The 17,635-nt window shown below is 42.2% G+C and overlaps 1 protein-coding gene across 1 annotated transcript in view; it reads left to right on the top strand.

The window, feature by feature from the left end:
* The first annotated feature begins 8,021 nt into the window (after positions 1–8,021).
* LOC306759276 (ephrin-A2-like) overlaps positions 8,022–17,635 on the top strand; it is a 127,724-nt gene continuing 118,110 nt past the window's right edge. Inside the window, exon 1 of the mRNA XM_079244858.1 lies at positions 8,022–8,738. Within this exon, the coding sequence (XP_079100984.1) occupies positions 8,575–8,738 (164 nt within the window). The 5' untranslated portion in view covers positions 8,022–8,574. The remainder of the gene's footprint in view (positions 8,739–17,635) is intronic.

Genomic DNA, 17,635 nt, shown 5'->3' on the forward strand with positions numbered 1-17,635 from the left:
GCAGTCATGTTGGACATGTTGGTGGTCATGTTGGTGGTCATGTTGGACATGTTAGCGGTCATGTTGGACATGTTGGTGGTCATGTTGGCGGTCATGTTGGACATGTTAGCAGTCATGTTGGACATGTTGGTGGTCATGTTGGCGGTCATGTTGGACATGTTAGCAGTCATGTTGGACATGTTGGTGGTCATGTTGGACATGTTGGCGGTCATGTTGGACATGTTGGCGGTCATGTTGGACATGTTGGTGGTCATGTTGGCGGTCATGTTGGACATGTTGTCGGTCATGTTGGACATGTTGGCGGTCATGTTGGTGGTCATGTTGGAGATGTTGGTGGTCATGTCAGTGGACATGTCAGCGGTCATGTCGGTGGACATGTTGGCGGACGCTGGCAGTCATGGTGGTGGACATGTCGGCAGACATGACGGCAGTCATGGTGGCGCTCATGTTGGTGTTTTTTTTGGCGTTTTTTTGGCGGTCATGTCGGTGGTCAAATATGTGGTCACGACGGTGGTCATTTCGGTGGTCTTGTTGGCGGACATGTTGGCGCTATCCAGGCGCTGGTTAAATGACCCTTTTCTGTTCTATTCTATTCTACAGTCATACCGCAGACGCTTTTGTCCAAAGAGACTTTCATATGAGAACAACACAAGCAGGAAATCAAACATTAGAGCACAGAAGTTCAACCCTCCCACGGTGCATGCAGAGTGAACAGATCCTGACATGGCACCATCTTTTCAAACCTGTTGTCAGTCACCGACACGAAGTGAAATTTTATGGGATGGTACACAAGACCGGGACCGTTTTTACTGTCGGGATTCTGGAGGTTGCTGCTTCTTTGTCGTTTACAGACCAAAACTTTATCCTCTTTGCTTCCTGGAAGCCATGGCTTTTCTTCCTGTCGCAGTCTGAGAGTTTTGGTTCTGTTTGGTGTTCATTTAGTTTCAGTTTAGGTGGTTATTTTATTTATGTATTCCCAAAGTCAGCTGTGTCGTTTCTTTCGTTTTATCGTTTTTAGATGGATTTGGTGGACCTGTTTGATCCTCAGGAGACAGCCTGACTGGTTTAGTTCCAGTAATCCCAGCAAGTTTTGAAGGAATAAAGTAAAACTTATTTATTTGTTCATATTGAGATAACTCTTCTTGAGTCTCATTTATATAGTTACCTGTTTTTGACTGTTTGTAGTCATTTCTTATCATAGATCTTTATCATAGATCTTTCTGAAAGATGATCTTCAGATTAGAAGAGAGATTTTGTTGAAAACGTAACCCCCACAGGGTCCAGTCATAAAACAGGTAAAAATTAAAATAATATTCCAGATATTAACTATGATTATTTTAAAAAATGTAACTATTTATATTTATTTGTCCACAAGTGGTTTTTTTTTTTTTTTAAAGTTATTATTATTCATGTGTAAATCTAAAACATTTCAGAGTCTGGAGCATGAATTCTGTTTTTTCTGAGTTAACAGATGTGACTCCAGTTTGTGTGATGAGCTGATTCAGTTCAGGTGGTCAGAATTACTGCACACATGTGGAAATGTAAATCGTATGTAGATTTAAAATAACTTCTGGATCTGGAAAAGCTATTCTGATCATGATGAGTAATTCTGGATTTCTTTTATGTTTTTGTAGTTTTTTAGATTAATTGTGACCTGCATGTTTAAATATGAAAAATAAATACATAAATAATAATAAGATCAAAGATAGCTAAAGATAACCTAAAAATGAAAATAAAATAACAAATAGCTGAATAAATTAAAATAAAAGAAATTCATAAATAAACTGATAACCATCCATCCATATTTTTAACCACTGGTTCCAGTTCAGGGTCGCAGGAAGCTGGAGTCTATCCCAGCAGTCACTGGATGAGAGGCGGGTACACCTGGCAATGTTAACCACTACGCCATCATGCAGCCCAGCAGATATTTAAATAAATAAAAAATTAATTAAATTATCATGAAATAAATTTTTTAGGTTATATAAACACAATCAATACAATTAAAAAATAATGGGCATTATTAAATCAAATTTTAAAAAATATAATAAAAATAATAAGATATATTTTAGAAATTTTTACATAAATATGTATAAATATACATTTGATCTATGAAATATAGACAAATATGTAAAATAATATAATTACAATTCAATATAAAAACTGTATTTTTCTGTAGACATTTCAGGCTCATGATGTTTTCTAAAGTTTCCGCCACGTTGTCAGTTTACTGGAAACCAGTAACAACCTCTGGACTGAAACAAGTTGGACTCCTGAGTCTGAAAAAAGTCCATTTACTGTCCAGGTTGTGTTTTTATTTACAGAAGCAGATAGAAATCTTCCGTCTGAACAAAACCCTCGACTGAAACGTTCAGCCCTTCAGGACCAATCAGAATGCTCCACTTCAGGACCAATCAGAATCCTCCACTTCAGGACCAATCAGAATGCTCTCCTTCAGGACCAATCAGAATCCTCCCCTTCAGGACCAATCAGAATCCTCCCTGTCATCTGACGTGAAACTGCAGGACCAATAGGAGAGCTTCCTTCCATCAGGTTGATGTTACCTGGAACAGATGTTTCCTCGCTGTTAATAAAGCCTGAGTGACGGAGGTCGTGTCGCCCCCCCCCCCCCCCCCCCCCCTCTCCTCAGCCTACATGGTCGGTGACTGTCGAACGCCCAGCGGCTTGCATTTATTCATGGGACCTTCTGAAAGTTTAATCGTGCAGCTCCATTAATCTGTGGCTCTATTTTAAAAGCAAGAATGAAAGATTCATCTTTATTCCTCTTTCTGTCTCTCTGCCTTTGCTTTCCCTCCAAAGCTGAAATATTTATGAGTGCTGAATCACTGGATGAGAGGAGGAACCTCCTCACTGCATCAGAGGGCAGAGTGTCGGCTTCGCTGCCGCCTGCAGACCACAACAACTACAGCTTCGTACTCGTCCATCTTCACTTAACGGAGGCACGAAAAACAAAGCAGCAGGATGAAAAGATCAGCTCAACATGATCATATAGTTTTTTATTTTATATCTTATTTTTTATATATTAACCATCTCATTCTGACGGCCTTTGTTGGTCTTTTTCTTTCTGATTTATTTATTTTTATTTAGTTTCACTTTGTTCCCTGTTTGTCTCCTGATAGTCATAAAACTGATCCAGTTGTTATTCATCCCAAACTTCTGTAGTAAAGCTCTTTCTTTTTCCATCAGGCACACGTCAGACAGCAGCAGGTTCGTTCTACATATTAAATATTATCTAATGCCTGCAGTGTTTCTCCGTTCTGGTCCTTGGGAACCCCTGCATGCTGTCAGGTCAGGGGAGCCAAGGTCTGGTCCTTGAGATCTGCTGTCCTGCAGCTTTTAGATGAATCTGTTCTCCAACGATCTTGAATCAAAGGTCGGAGCTCCCTTTATGTTCATGTCGTGAAGCTGTGCAGAGGCCTGGTAACCAGTCGTTCCTCTGGTGCAGGTGTGTTGGAGAAGAGATAAAAGCAAAAGTTGTAGCTTGGTAGATCTCCAGAGTTTAATCTTATTGCTGTTTCTCTGTGGAAATGAACATATATGGATGCTGATGTGGTGGTGAAGGAGGTAGGGCGATGAAACGTCTGGCGTTGACGTGTTATGCCATGTATAATAAAATATTGCGCTTTACATGACAACCAAAACCACATTGTTACAATCAGACGCGTCTATGTGGACATCTAAATGTGATTGGCTATTAAAACGTCCTGGTATACGATCTCGCACCAGTTGTCAGATTTGTTTTGGAAAGCGTATGTGATGATGTCATTTCCAGGTAACTTCTGGTCTTTGTCGAACATGGTGGCGCCTGCAGATGAATTGAAATGCTTTCATTTGATTGGATAGAAATGAGATCTGCAGTTGTTAGGCAACAGAGGACTGAAGCATGATGGGTAATTCTTACTCTGGCGCACATGGCTGGTAACTCTGGTCCTCGATGGCCGCAGTCCTGCAAATGTTCAGTTGCCCTGCTGCAACGCACCTGACAAACATCAGACTTAGTTAGAAGACTGGTGCAGAGCTTCACATTAAACTCTGCACCAGTCTGCTGATTAGCCATTGATCTTAGTAAGGTGTATTGCAGCAGGGAAACTCTGAACACAGGTAGGACTGCAGCCCTTTAGGACCAGACTTACCCTCCTCTGCTCTCGACAGGCCGTCTCATGTGTTTAAAGACCCTGAAATGGGATGCAGCTAAAGTTACTGAGCTTTTAAAATAATCATCAACAAGGAAACAAAGATTAAAGTTCATTTCATTATGAGATCAGTAAACAGACCGTACCCTGCCTGTCACCCAAAAGACTGCTGGAATAGGCTCCAGCTTCCACGCGACCCTTAATCAGACTAAGCGGTTTGGATAATGAATGAATGAATGAATAAACAGACCGGCCGGAATAGGGTGGATTGCCCTATCCGGGTCGGGAGTCAGGTCCTGCCTGAAGGGGAGGAGTTTAAATATCTCGGGGTCTTGTTCATGAGTGAGGGAAGGACAAGTGACGAGCAGGCAGATTGGTGCGACGTCTGCAGTAATGCGGACTCTGCGCCAGTCTGTTGTGGTGAAGGAACCAGTTGAGGTGGCTCGGGCATCTGGTCAGGATGCCTCCTGGCCCTCCCTGGTGAGGTGTTCCAGGCACTTCCCTCTGGGAGGAGACCCCGGGGAAGACCCAGGACACGCTGGAGGGATTATATCTCTCGGCTGGCCTGGGAACGCCTCAGGATCCCCCTGCAGAGTTGGCAAATGTGGCTGGGGAGAGGGAAGTCTGGGCTTCCCTGCTTAACCGGCGGTTAAAAGTGAAGCCTATGCGGAAGTGCATAAAACTGCAGTCCCCCCTTCATCCACTAGGGGCTCCAAAACAGAGCAAATCCCCACAGACTCCCATGTTAAAAAGACCAACTTCACAGCAGAAATAAACATGCTTACAGCCTGGTTCAAAAATCCATTTTAGGTTTAATAGTTCAGGTTTACCTTCATGACAACTGTGGGGGGAGTCATTTTTTTTCTAACTCACCCATTTAAAAGTAATTTAGTCTTGAAGTTCGGCACTTTTAGGGGCGTGTCCTTTTGATTGACAGGTACCCCATCTCCCACTTCAAGTAAGAAGAACGTAGAACAACCGCGGTTTTTAGCCGGTTAACAACGTGACTTAGCTTTAGCCCGCTTACCTCCGTTAGCTGGTTAGCTCCTGTTATCTCCGGGTTAGCTCGATTAGCTTTTAGCTACAGAAAGCTCGGAGTTCGCTCGATGTCAATCATCCACCATGATGCTCACGGCCCCCCTCTCAGCTCCACCTCTTTGCCCATATTTGTATTTTCCGAGCAAGACGACACGCATGACGCTGCCAACATGGCGATGGTAGGAACCGCCCACCGAGCTTCAATTCAGCTCTTCAGAAACCTACGGGTGACGTCACGGAGGCTCCGCCCATCTCTTTATATACAGTCTATGGTTGTGTGTAATAAAGACCAAGACAACCAGTCTCAGACTCCGTGGCTTCTTTGATAGCTTATCTGGTTCATGAGTCCTTCATGCATCAAAGGGTGGCAAGTGGAATCATTACAAATGAACTTTGTTACACTTAGGCTGCTGCCCCCGTGACCCGACCCCAGATAAGCGCCAGAAAATGGATGGATGGATCTACAGACCAGCAGCAGGATCATAGATGGTGTGTAAGGACCATAAAACAAACATGCCCTCAGACGTCAGCTGTGTCTCAATTCAGGGTCCGCACACTTCCAAGTACGGATTCGTTGACTGCAAACGTCATTGTGGTGCGCCAAGTGCTGTCCCAATTCAAGCCATCTTCAAATCCGACCTTCACCTGTCCAGGTGAACCTGCCTCTCGCCCAAAAATTGAGAGGCTCCAGTTCCCCGCGACCCTTAGTTGGACTAAGCGGTTTAGAAAACTAATGATGTTTGTTTGGCTCCAGATAAGCTTGAAACGAGGAGAGAGCTTCACTGTGCTTTCAGCCCAAGGATATCTCGTCTGGACCGCCTCCCCAGCGTGTTTGTAATTCAGACGCATAGGTATATAAAAATCAATAAAAATAAAATCATTGGGACCATTTTCTGTCATTTTTAAAAACTATTTTCAAGTTTTTTTTTGTGTAAGAAAGGGATCAGTAATTAGATTAACTTGGCATATGTAGTTGCTAGGCAACAGAGGACTGGAGCACTACGGGTAATTCTCGGTAGAACGTCTCATTTCACTAACGGTAAGATCACTTTGGACTGGCAGACTACGTAGAACCCTTTGCAGCCTATGTAGTCAACATACTTTGGAGTGTGCAGACCTTGAATTGGAACACAGCTGTTCTGTTGGTTTTTCAGCTGTTGACCCTGTGACCTTACGTCTGGTCAGGTTGGAGCCTCCGCTGCCCCCTAGAGGTTACTTTCATAGTGCAGCTTGTAAATGTGAATTTCTGATTGATGTGCACAAAAGATACTTAAATAAACAAAAAATATGTGAAACTGTCATTAAAAACATGTTTCTGATTATTACAAGTATTTTAGGATCCACTTCAGGCTTTTTAGCGTTTATAGTTTAATGTCTTTTTTACGAATGGATCAACAGCGTAAATGTCGAGATCCGTAGCGTTATTCTAGTTTTAGTTTGGGCTTCCACATGAAAACTGCTGTGATATTAATCTCAGGCTTTTCATCTCCAGTTTTTCAGTTGTGTCATTAAACACGTTTCCAACTGTTTTCATTCATTCATTCATTCGTCCATTATCCAAACCGCTTAATCTGATTAAAGGTCACAGGGAAGCTGGAGCCTATCCCAGCAGTCTTTTGGGCAAAAGGCGGGGTACACCTTGGACAGCTCGCCAGTCCATCGCAGGGCCTGTCCAACTACTTTCTTTTCTTTTTTTTTATTTAAACACATTGAATTTCCCTTTGGGGATGTATGTTTGCTCATGTTTCCTTTTTCCTGCTGGAATGTAAAGAAACAAGGATTATTTCAAGATTTCTTTGCAGGCAATCAGATTTTAAAACATAATGCAGGTCTGCTGAACCTTTAAATCCTTTTATTTTTATTTCAATCCGTTTATTTCTTGCAACATTTATTTCTTGTTTTATCTCTTTTTTAATTTGAGATTTTTCTGTTTTTATTTAATTTCTTTTCAAAGTTTGGTTTTGATCTTCTGTAATGTGTTTAATGTTTCATGTAAAGTGAATCAACCGTCCTGTACATGAAATAAACTCTGTCTGCCTTCAGTCTAACATGAAACCTGAAAGGTTTTAGACGCTGATTCAGACGCAGATGAAACTCTGGAAACTTTGAAATGCAGCAATCGGTTTAAACCAAACCATAAACCACAAGGATCTCCAGAATCCTTCCGTCTGATTTACATCGAAGCTTTTAAGCTTATTTAAAGTTCTATGGAGTCACTTGACTGATAATAAAATAATTTATATTTACAGTTTTATCAGTATATCAGACAATATTAATCAATATGGGCTGAAATATCAGAAAGTTGTAAAACAACAACAATGTAAAGTCCACCAGTCCACAGAGAGACACTGCTTTCAGAAGCAGCAGGTCTGACTTGAGAGATCTGGTTCTGGTCTTCGGGAAAACCCGTCACGCGTGGACTGTGGGGGCAGGCAGAGCCCCCCCCAGGAGACATCGGTGAACATGTTGTATGGAGGGAACATCCAGCTGTCCACGCACTTTTGGACACGCGGGATTCTCCTGAGAGAGAGAGAGAGAGAGAGAGAGAGAGAGAGAGAGAGAGAGAGAGAGAGAGAGGGGGGGGGGGGGGGGGGGGGGGGGGGGGGGTACCAGAAGCTCCGCCCACCGGGACGCACCGGGAGCAGCAGTTTGGAGCGGAGCCGGTAACCACACCAAACGCTCCTCCTGCAGCTGCTGCACAACTTTTCTTCTTTGTTCTTCACTGGTCCGACCCGGTTCGGTTCTGCTCGGTTCGGTTCGGTCTGCAGCCGTGGGACAGGGAGCTCGCAAAGCGCTGAGTCCAGAAGCAGACCTGAGACCCGGTCCTGCTGGGGGGTCTAGAAGCGGGGGGAGTCCGGGGAAAGTCGCGGCGGAGACTCCGGAGGACTCAGCAGGGACCAGAAGACATAAAACCTGAATGAGAAGTCCTGGTTCTGATCCGGACTGCGCGCACGTGTGGCACAGAGTTTAGTCTGCAGACAGGACGCACATGGACGGACTTTCTGAGCGCGTGCACGCGGTCCCGATGCGGTTCTGGGAGTGAAGATGAAACTTTGGGGCAGCTTGTCCTGTTGGACGCGGGTTCGGCAGAATTTCAGGCTGTTTGAGGACGAGTCGTGCTCGTGAAGCGTCTTCCCTGCACGCGCAGCTGAATCTGATGGATTATAATCTGCGCCTGCTGGCAAATCATCAGTTGCGCGCGTGACAGCGCGAGCATGAAGCCGGACAGCTGCCAGCTCTGAGTACCGATCTGAGTGGACCCAAAAGTCCTGAGGAGCCTTTTCTGCCCGCCCTGAGCGCCGGACCGGGACAGTTGTTCATGTGCTTCGGTTCTGGTTCCCCCCGCGGGTCGCAGCGCGCGCACAGCTGAAGAGTAGACACGCGGATGTTCGCCGGGACGCCGCGCGCCGCGCCGCCGCTCATGGTGCGCTGCGGGCGGCCGCCGCCGCTGCTGCTGCTCGGCCTCCTGCTCCGGCTCTGCGCCGCCGTCACCGACGACCGCCTCATCTCAGACCGGTACGCCGTCTTCTGGAACAGCTCCAACCCCAGGTAAGACCCGGGGGGGGGGGGGGGGGGGGGGACACAGGTAGGACCTGGAGCGGGGAGGGGGGGACAGGTAGGACCTGGAGCGGGGAGGAAGGGGGAGGTCAGGGGAAAGAAGAGGCGAAAAGGAAGAAAAACGTCGGAATGACCCTTTAATCCCAACTTTCTCAGGTCTGTTCGCGCGTTCAGGTGGAAATAAAGCTTTAATGATGAAGGTGAGGAGGAAGATGGAGACCTGCTGGAGGTCACGTTCACTCCTTAAACTTCACCTGAATCTGCAGAACTGTTGTTTGTTTAGATGTTTGTGTGAAAACAGCAAAATGAGGCACTTTTCAGACCCACAGCAGAGAAGGAGAAAGCCTCCACGCAGGACAAATTACACACCAGATAGTTCAGCACGAGCTGCAGCCAAAACCAGCAGGCAGGGGGGTCTGATGGAGGGGGGGGTCTGTGGTGCAGGTTAAACCGCAACATTCAGACATTTCTTCTGGTTTTAGAAACAAAACAAGAAAATCTTAAAGAAGAAAAGATGAAGTTTGTCCTGAGAGGTTTACATGTAATAAACCAATCCTGTGTGTGTGTGTGTGTGTGTGTGTGTGTGTGTGTGTGTGTGTGTGTGTGTGTGAGAGAGAGAGAGATCCTTCATCAGGATGCATCTGCAGTAGAGAATCAGTTTCTCTTCAGGAGACTCAGACACATCATGCAGTTTCTGTTTATTTACACAAACTTGTTTATTTGGGTGAGTTTGGTGGAAGAAGCCAGTTTGGCTCCAAGAAGCTGCTTGTTTCCAACGTCTGGCAGCTTTTCCGGTTCGGCTTCTGCTCCAGACGGTTTTCCAGGTTGTTTTAAACTTTAGTGCCTTTTTCTCTGTGGAATTTAATCATTCAATTGGTGATTTATTGAGATTTTTTCAGACCTTCCAGCTCTCGTCTGAATGGAGTTTATTAGTGATCGAGTTACTGAAACAGAATGAAAAGGGAGTTTTTGAACCCATTGCAGCTGTTAGGCAGCGAATCAACGTCTCCAGATCTTCTTACATCCAGAAATATCCAGTTTCTACATAAATAACCATTTAAAAAAAAAAAAAAAAAATTGTTTAAATTTTTACCTTAAAAACTGAAATTCTGCCAAAAACAGAAGAAATCATTTCCAAATATTTTCTGAGAATTATTTAAACTATCACATATTATTTTCTGATTTTAACAAAGTAAAAAACCAATTATTTCAGTTTCTTTATTATCAGAAGGGAAATTGAGTCTGTGGGTTGTGAAGCGTTACCCGGGCAACGTGGGACGGATGAAGACGTGGTTTTGGACCTTGTTCTGTTGGTTTCTGGCAGTTTGAGGGTTAAACATGACAAATGGTCGAATATGTGAAAGACGATATTTTATTGGACCACTTATTGATTTTTCAGCCGTTGGCTGGGTAACTGGGAACCAGTGCCCTTCACCGCTTCACCGAGCTGCAGGTTGCGTCTTGTTTGGTCCAAATGTTGAAACGTGACGCAGAGCAGCTGGAACTACCTTCACTTAGACACTTTTTTAAAAGTTTTTTTTAATGATTAAAGAATTTAGATAATTATTCATTGAAAAAAGATGCTCCAAATAATTAAAAAAAAAAAAAAATTCATTTAATTTCCAAAAATTCCCGAATGTTTGCCTCCTGGATGTAATCCGGAGCTTGTTGGACGGAACCTGGTTGTGTTTGTTTTGGTTTAAACATTTATTAACGTTTTCCTGTGAATGTTTCTGCTCCAATCGGTGAAAACAACGGTTTGTTTGTGTTTTTTATTTACGTGAGAAGTGATTTAATCTTCTGCTTGGTCACATGACCTCGGTGTTTGACGGTCTGTCGTCAGATTTTATTCCTAGAAATGACTCCTGATGCATCTGCGACCTCTGACCTCTGCTGATTTCCCAGTAATATCTGAGCTGGCTGTTTTCTGCGCCTGGCAGCAGAGCGTTAACAGGTCCGCGTTCTGGCCTCTGATTGGCTGCCAGCTATCCGAACGGTCCAATAGGAAGCTGCGGTGTTTGCAGGATATTGTTGTGATGTGGAAGCTTTACGGTGGGAGAGGAGGGAACAAAAAGCTCCCATTTTAGGCTCATTTTGGGAAAAAAATGAAGGGAAATGTTGGAGTGAGGAGGCCTCTGTGTGCAGCTGGAAAAGCTGCCATGCCAGACCTGTAAAGGGTCAAAGTGTGTGTGTGTGTGTGTGTGTGGTCGTCCAGATGTGAGGAGAAGCACCCTGACTTTCCAGCTGCCTGCAGCGTCGCTGTAATAACACCGCTTCGTTTTTCATCCCTCCACGTGGAGGAAAGTTTAAGCTGATGTTTTCACACGAGCAGAACTACATTTCATCCAGTTTCTCACGTGAAACGTCGGCGCGTGCGCCAGAAACTCCCAGAGAGTCTGGTTTCACCGCCGCCATCTTTCCTGCATCCACACCAGGTCAGGTGTGCAGAACCAGCAACATGGCGGCGACAGAAAGCTCCGGGACGTCTTCGTGTTGAAGAGCGAGACGTTTGGCATGGTGTGTGTGTGTGTGTGTGTGTGTGTGTGTGTGTGTGTGTGTGTGTGTGTGTGTGTGTGTGTGTGTGTGTGTGTGCAGGAATGTGTGACGAACATGTGGAACTCTGCTGGGATTTAACTGGGAAGTCGACGTGACGTCTTCTCCTGTTTGTTTCGGTTCAGGAATAAAAACCAGGAGGCTGCAATCAGAGCGTGTCGGGAAATTTTACAGCCGAAATGTTGAAAAGTCAGCAAATGTTAAATAAATTAAAGTTTAATTTTTCAGTTTTAGATTTTTCTTCTTATGAGTGTGTGTGCTGACATTTTCCCACTAAATTAAATTATTTTATCGGTGAACTGAAGAAACAATTGGCTGTTATCACCATAAATCACAACTGTTTTTAATCAGTTTATTAATTAAGACTAAAAGCCATAAAATGATAAACATTTGTTTTTAACATTTTACCTGCAGGTGACGTCGTCACGTGCTTTTGTAGATTAAAAGAATTAATTTTTCTCCATTTCTTTTACTGGAATCAGATTTTTGTGTAAAATGTAACAATTTTTTGCTTTAAAAAAATCGTGAAAAAATAAAATGTTTTGGATAAATTCGTAAATATTGGTGTAAAACATTTTTCTGTCATGTTTTAGACAGAAAAATAAATGTTTTTACCTGATGAACACACAAACTGGATTTCTGTGTTTCCACTTGGCTTCATTTTGGACTTTTTGATTTACTGGTATGTTGTTAACAGGGCGGCATAAATCTTATTAATCTAATTAATTTCTCATCAAAACAGAGGGAAAAAAAGGAAAACCTTATCAAAGCTTTATTATATTTATTTTATGGTAAAATTAGATATTTTTCCTGCTTCTCTTGCTTGAAAAACGGCAGAAACTGTATTTCTTGTCCGACTGTGAAGCAACGTTTCTGATGAATGAAACAGTAGATGGTCATCATGGCAGCTGCAGGTTTATGACTTAAATAAATAATTTGGGGTGGAAGGTTGAAACTGACAAACTACACTATAAAACTGTTGTTGTTGATCTAAAGCACTTTGTCTACAGAAATCTCTAATTCTTCTGTTTTGTGATTAAAAACAAACTTGTGGATTCAGTTGTCATGAAATTAAGAACATTATTTGTAAGAAGTGACTGAATTACATTTATTAGTTAGAATTGCTGAAATAATTTGTACCAGTTCAGCAAAGATTGCAAAGACTCATGGGAAATGAATGTTAAGGAGAATCGTAGGCATTAATGATTGTTACTTTATGAACTGATTGGCTTTAAGGCTTGTATTGTGTTTATATTTAGACAATGTTGTTGGTATATTTTGGTCAGATTTAATTCTAAATTTGCAACATGACTTTAGAGGAACATCTCATAATTTAAAAAAAAAAAAAAGGTTGCCCATATTCCCATGTTTGAAACTACATGTGTGATTATGTACAGTTAAAATACCTTTTTTTTTTCCCCTTAAATTTAAAGACTTTATTATGAAATATAATATTAACATTAACCCATTGATGGCTGCTGTTACAGATTTTTGCCAAACCACTTCTGGTATTTATTTATATACAATTTATTATATTATTTGTTTCGTTTGCTTTTATTTATTTTTATTTCTATTGTCTTTAATATTTATTTAACAATTAATTTAATCCCAGTTAGCTGTGCTTTAGTTCTATAAAATTGTACATAAATTTAAACCTTTAAAGATTATTGAACTTCCCTTTTGGGGATTAATAAAGTACTTTTCATTCATTCATTTGTTTCATCATGTTGGAATAACTCATATAAATCGTTCATTTAATTTTTTTAAGATGATTTTGCATTAAATTTAAATGATTCATATTAGTTATTTGAAACAAACTAAATTGAGTAAATCTGATTGAAACTTCTTAGTTGAATAAACTTATTTTAGATAAATTTAATTTCAACAGTAAAAGCATTTTAAGTTAATTTAACCGTCATCTTTTACAGTGTATTTGACTTTAAGGTTGGAAACTTACAGAAAAGGCTTTAAACGCGTCAGAAATGTAAAAAATGAACCCAGCATGTAATTATTCCTGTAAAGTTTCAGCTGAAGTTGGTTTGAGGTAAACGTTTGGATGTTTTCCGGAGTTTTTGTTCCCGTACGAACATTTGTACGATGAAGCTTTCTCTTAACGCCCAGCTTCTGACGTGACTGAACTGAAACTCTGGTTTTAACATTAATAGACCAGTCAGGTTTCTGATGTCAGTTTTTCTGGACATTTTACCAACGAATCGGGTCATTATTTAATAATCACCAGTAATGAGCCCTAATAAAACCTAATCAGCTGCTCGAGCGTCGCTTCAGCCGACCGTAACTTGTGAGTTTTCTCCTGGTGCGTGGAGGAGGAAACGTTTCCACCTCACTGCTCCTGTTTTTGTCTAAAGGAGGAAAAACGGACAGATTCTTATAATATTCAGTTTGCTGCTTCAAAAATTACTTGACTTTCTTCATTATCGACGTTTTAGGCGACGAATCGGACTAAACTCTGTAGGAGCTTCTGTGCTCATTAAATCTTCTGACTTTTACGCGATTTCGTGTTTTTCTTCTCGTTCTGATTGGCTGCTGAGTCGCTGGTGTTCTTTGACCTGATTGTGGGTTTCTGATACGTTTCTCCATTAAAAACAGCTGTTTTTTAATCTCTAGTAAAAAAAGAAAAAGACTTTCAGAGTCTCTGCTGTGCAGCTTTATTGTGTTTGTATAGAAAACAGAAGCAACTGCAGACCTGGACCATCTTCCTCCTTCAGCTTCCTCTTCGTCAGCTGAAGATCCAGATTGTCTCAGTGAATTTCTACTGGAAGTGAGGTTTCAGTCCGTCCTGATTCTCCTCAGTAGGAGACAGATGTGGACACGATGCTGTCTGTTTCTGCATCAGAGGAAGACCTCCACGTCACCGACACCAAGTCCTCCAACAGCCTGGAAACGGGACGCTGTCTGTCTGCAGTGGTCCGCCTAAAACCAGGTGTTACACCTGAAACTGCAGCCTCAACAGATCCAGGTTTAGATGTTTCCCTGCTCCAACACACCTGATTCATCTTGAATGGATCCAGCAGTTTAAGTTCAGAGTCAGATTTGTTGAAACAGGGAAACATCTAAAACCTGCGGGAACCTGGGTGGAACTAAAACTGCATCTGCACATCATTCTCTCACGTCTGAACACACACACACACACACACACACACACACACACACACACACACACACACACACACACACACACACACACACTGTTTCCACACGTCTTCCTGCTATGATCTACCTGCTGTCCTCACTGCAGCACCTCCACCTCAGCTGCATCCCAAACGTCTTCTTGGCTTTATTCCAGCCATAGAGGATCATTATTTTCCTGCTTTTCTCATCACTTGTTGATCTTTGGCTGCTCCTGATTGGACGTTACCGTCAGTTTAAGCTCTCTGATTGGTGGAAAGTCTGACAGGAAGTGTCTTCATCATCATGTCCAGGTGGAAACAGAGGTCTCTTGGCAACATGGTAGTGATGGTGATGAAGATGTGATAAATAATGGTGGATTTACCATCTAGAGTCTCTGAATAAACACTACATGTTGTGTCTGGATTGTAAACCTCCTGGACGGATAGAAACGCTGGAAAACCTCCGTAGACCAGCTGGAGGGTCACATGACCAGCTGGAGGGTCACATGACCATCACAGTTCCACACCGCTGGTGCTGAGACGACGACGATGATGATGATGATGATGATGAAAGTGAAGGCGCTCAGAGATCTGGTGGAGTTTTAAGGGTTTATCGAGTGTTTGTTCAGGCCAACATGTAAAACCTGCAGAACAGGAGGATATGAAGGAAAAGGAAATGAAAAAGGGAGCAAAATGGTAATAAAAAGACACAAAAGAGGTAGAATTCAGAAAATAAAATAAAAAAAACTGCGGAAATGTCTTATTTCAGGGCTGAAAATGAAATTCGCTGCTGTTTCGGTATTAAAACTTGTTTTATTCTGCTGACGTTCTGATGTTTATCAGAGGAGGTTATCTTTACTTTCCATCACGTGTACGTCGGACACGTCGCCTGATAAAACCTGTTTAGTCGCCACATCTGGAAGATTCAGAGAGAAAAACAAACTTGTGGAATATTTTAATTTTTGCTTCCGTCAGAATCCGTTTCTGAAAGATGAGATTTCAGATTTTGAATCGGCCTTTCTGGTCGTCTTCGGTCTCCATGGCGTCTTCCGGCTCGTCGTCTCCTCTGCGATGTTCATTCAGGCTAAAAGCTTTTATTTTGGACGTTTAAGTGACACAGTAAGCGGTGTTTTGCTCCTCCCATCCCTCCTGCTGCAGGATGCAGTTACACCTCATTTAATTCAGATCATTCTGGAATATTCCTGAAGCAGCTGTTTCTGGTGTTAATGCTGCTGCGGAGGTCTGGTCTCCTTCACGCCTCTTCTACTTTTTATTTTATTTTTAATAAAAAAAGGTTGGAAATGTTTCCCGTTACCGGCTTTCTGGAGATCTTCAGTTTACTGACGCATCCGGGCAAATCTGATTTTAATAAACTACAGAGACATTTTAATTTTCTGGGTTTAAAAATGATAAAAAAAATAATCTGCAAGACTTTTGATAAATGAATGAAGTTTTTGTCACTTTGGAGCCAAAATGATGAAATAAATAAAAAGTTTTCCGACCAGAATGGATGATTTTGTTATTTCTGTAAATGAAACTGGTCAGTTTTCCAGTTTTTATACCAGCAGACGAACATTTTTCTGCTTCATCCTGAGTTTTGCTTTGTTTTTTTTGTTTTTTTAAATTATTCGATAATCGTAAAACATTCAATGTGAATAAATGTTTGTGTTTACATTAACATTTATTCTGAGACTCTTTAACATGTTTTAAATGAAAAACTTCATCGTAGACTGGCAAAGCTGGAAGATTTCCTTCATATTCAAACATTGAGGCCTCCTATGGGACGGACCGGTTAACAGGCAGCCAATCAGAACTCAGAACAGACCGCCGTTGTTCTGTTGCCAGGTGGGGAAGAGACAGCAGAGGTCAAAGGTCACTTCAAGATCTTTTTAAAAAAAAAAAAATGTATCAGATGGATGATTGGACTTTAATCAGAATTCTAATGAACATTGTTTTGTGTATTTTTGTGACAAACTGAGGACGCCTCTCGGCTGCTAGCTTGCTTGCTAGCTCGCCTGTTAGCCCGCCTGCTAGCTCGCCTGTTAGCCCGCCTGCTAGCTCGTCTGTTAGCTTTCCTGCTAGCTCGCCTGCTAGCTGCTGGGAATTTGGTTAAATAACTCTAAAGATGACAAACTTCAGCATAGCTTCAGCATCAGATCACATTTAGTTTTGCTTTGAATCTTTTGTTTCCATCAGAGACAAAGAAAGTGTGAAAAGCAGGTGGAAACTTCCAAACAAACAACAAGCGAAGTAAAGGAGCGCCGGCTTCTCGGATTTCTGGAGGTAAAGATATGTCCAACTCTGACAGAATACGTTCCTTCATGCTGGAACGACCAGTGAAACCAGTCTGGATTAAAGATTTTCACCAGAGCAGAAATCTCTCTGCAGTGACGACGGTGGGGACTCAGTGGAGGTCAGCGAGAGGAGATGTTCCACGTTCTGGACAATTTCATCCCATTTGTCCGTTAATCCACCAGAAACTCTTTAAGACATGACAACACGTGATGCAGGCGCTAATGGACGAAGCGTCGCTCCTGCAGGTTGAAATAAATTAATAATCAGAAACGGCTAATAATTAGAAACGATCCTGAATGTTTGGTTTAACGTCCTGCGAGCCGCGGGGTTTAGCGCAGAGCTAAACGCTGTGCAGCTGGAACGTGTCGTGCACGAGCGTGGATGCTGCCGTTTGATGACACCAGAAGGAAATTGGTTTACTTTTCAGTTCTATTTACGTCTACATCTTATAATAAATATAAGTATTTGAAAATTTAAAAAATCCAACCTGCAAACCAGACGAAGAGTTTTAGGAGGTTAAATCTGAATCTTCTCCTGCCACGTCTATTCTAGTCATCTGGCAGACCTGCATGTGATCAACCTAACATGTCTGTCTTTCTGGAGCCACGCAGACACGGGGAGAACATACAAACTACACAGAAAGGCCACCGTTCAGACCTCCCCCCCAGCCGAGCATCAAACCAGCGACCTTCTGGCTCTGAAGCCTGATTATTAGTTTCTGGTTTTGGTCCAATAAATCAGTTCAATTTTATTTAAAAAATTTCCAAAAATTTCACCAAAGTTGAGTTTAAAATGAAGCAAAAAAGTTGAAAAACAGTAAATTTTAAGGCGGAAACTTTGATTTTTTTTTTTTCATTCTTCTTCGTTGGAAATAGTTGAACATGGTTGTTTCCAGCTGGAGGTTTAAGTTGC

The sequence above is a fragment of the Telmatherina bonti genome, assembly GCF_933228915.1.
Source record: "Telmatherina bonti genome assembly, chromosome: 8".
Classification (NCBI taxonomy): domain Eukaryota; kingdom Metazoa; phylum Chordata; class Actinopteri; order Atheriniformes; family Telmatherinidae; genus Telmatherina; species Telmatherina bonti.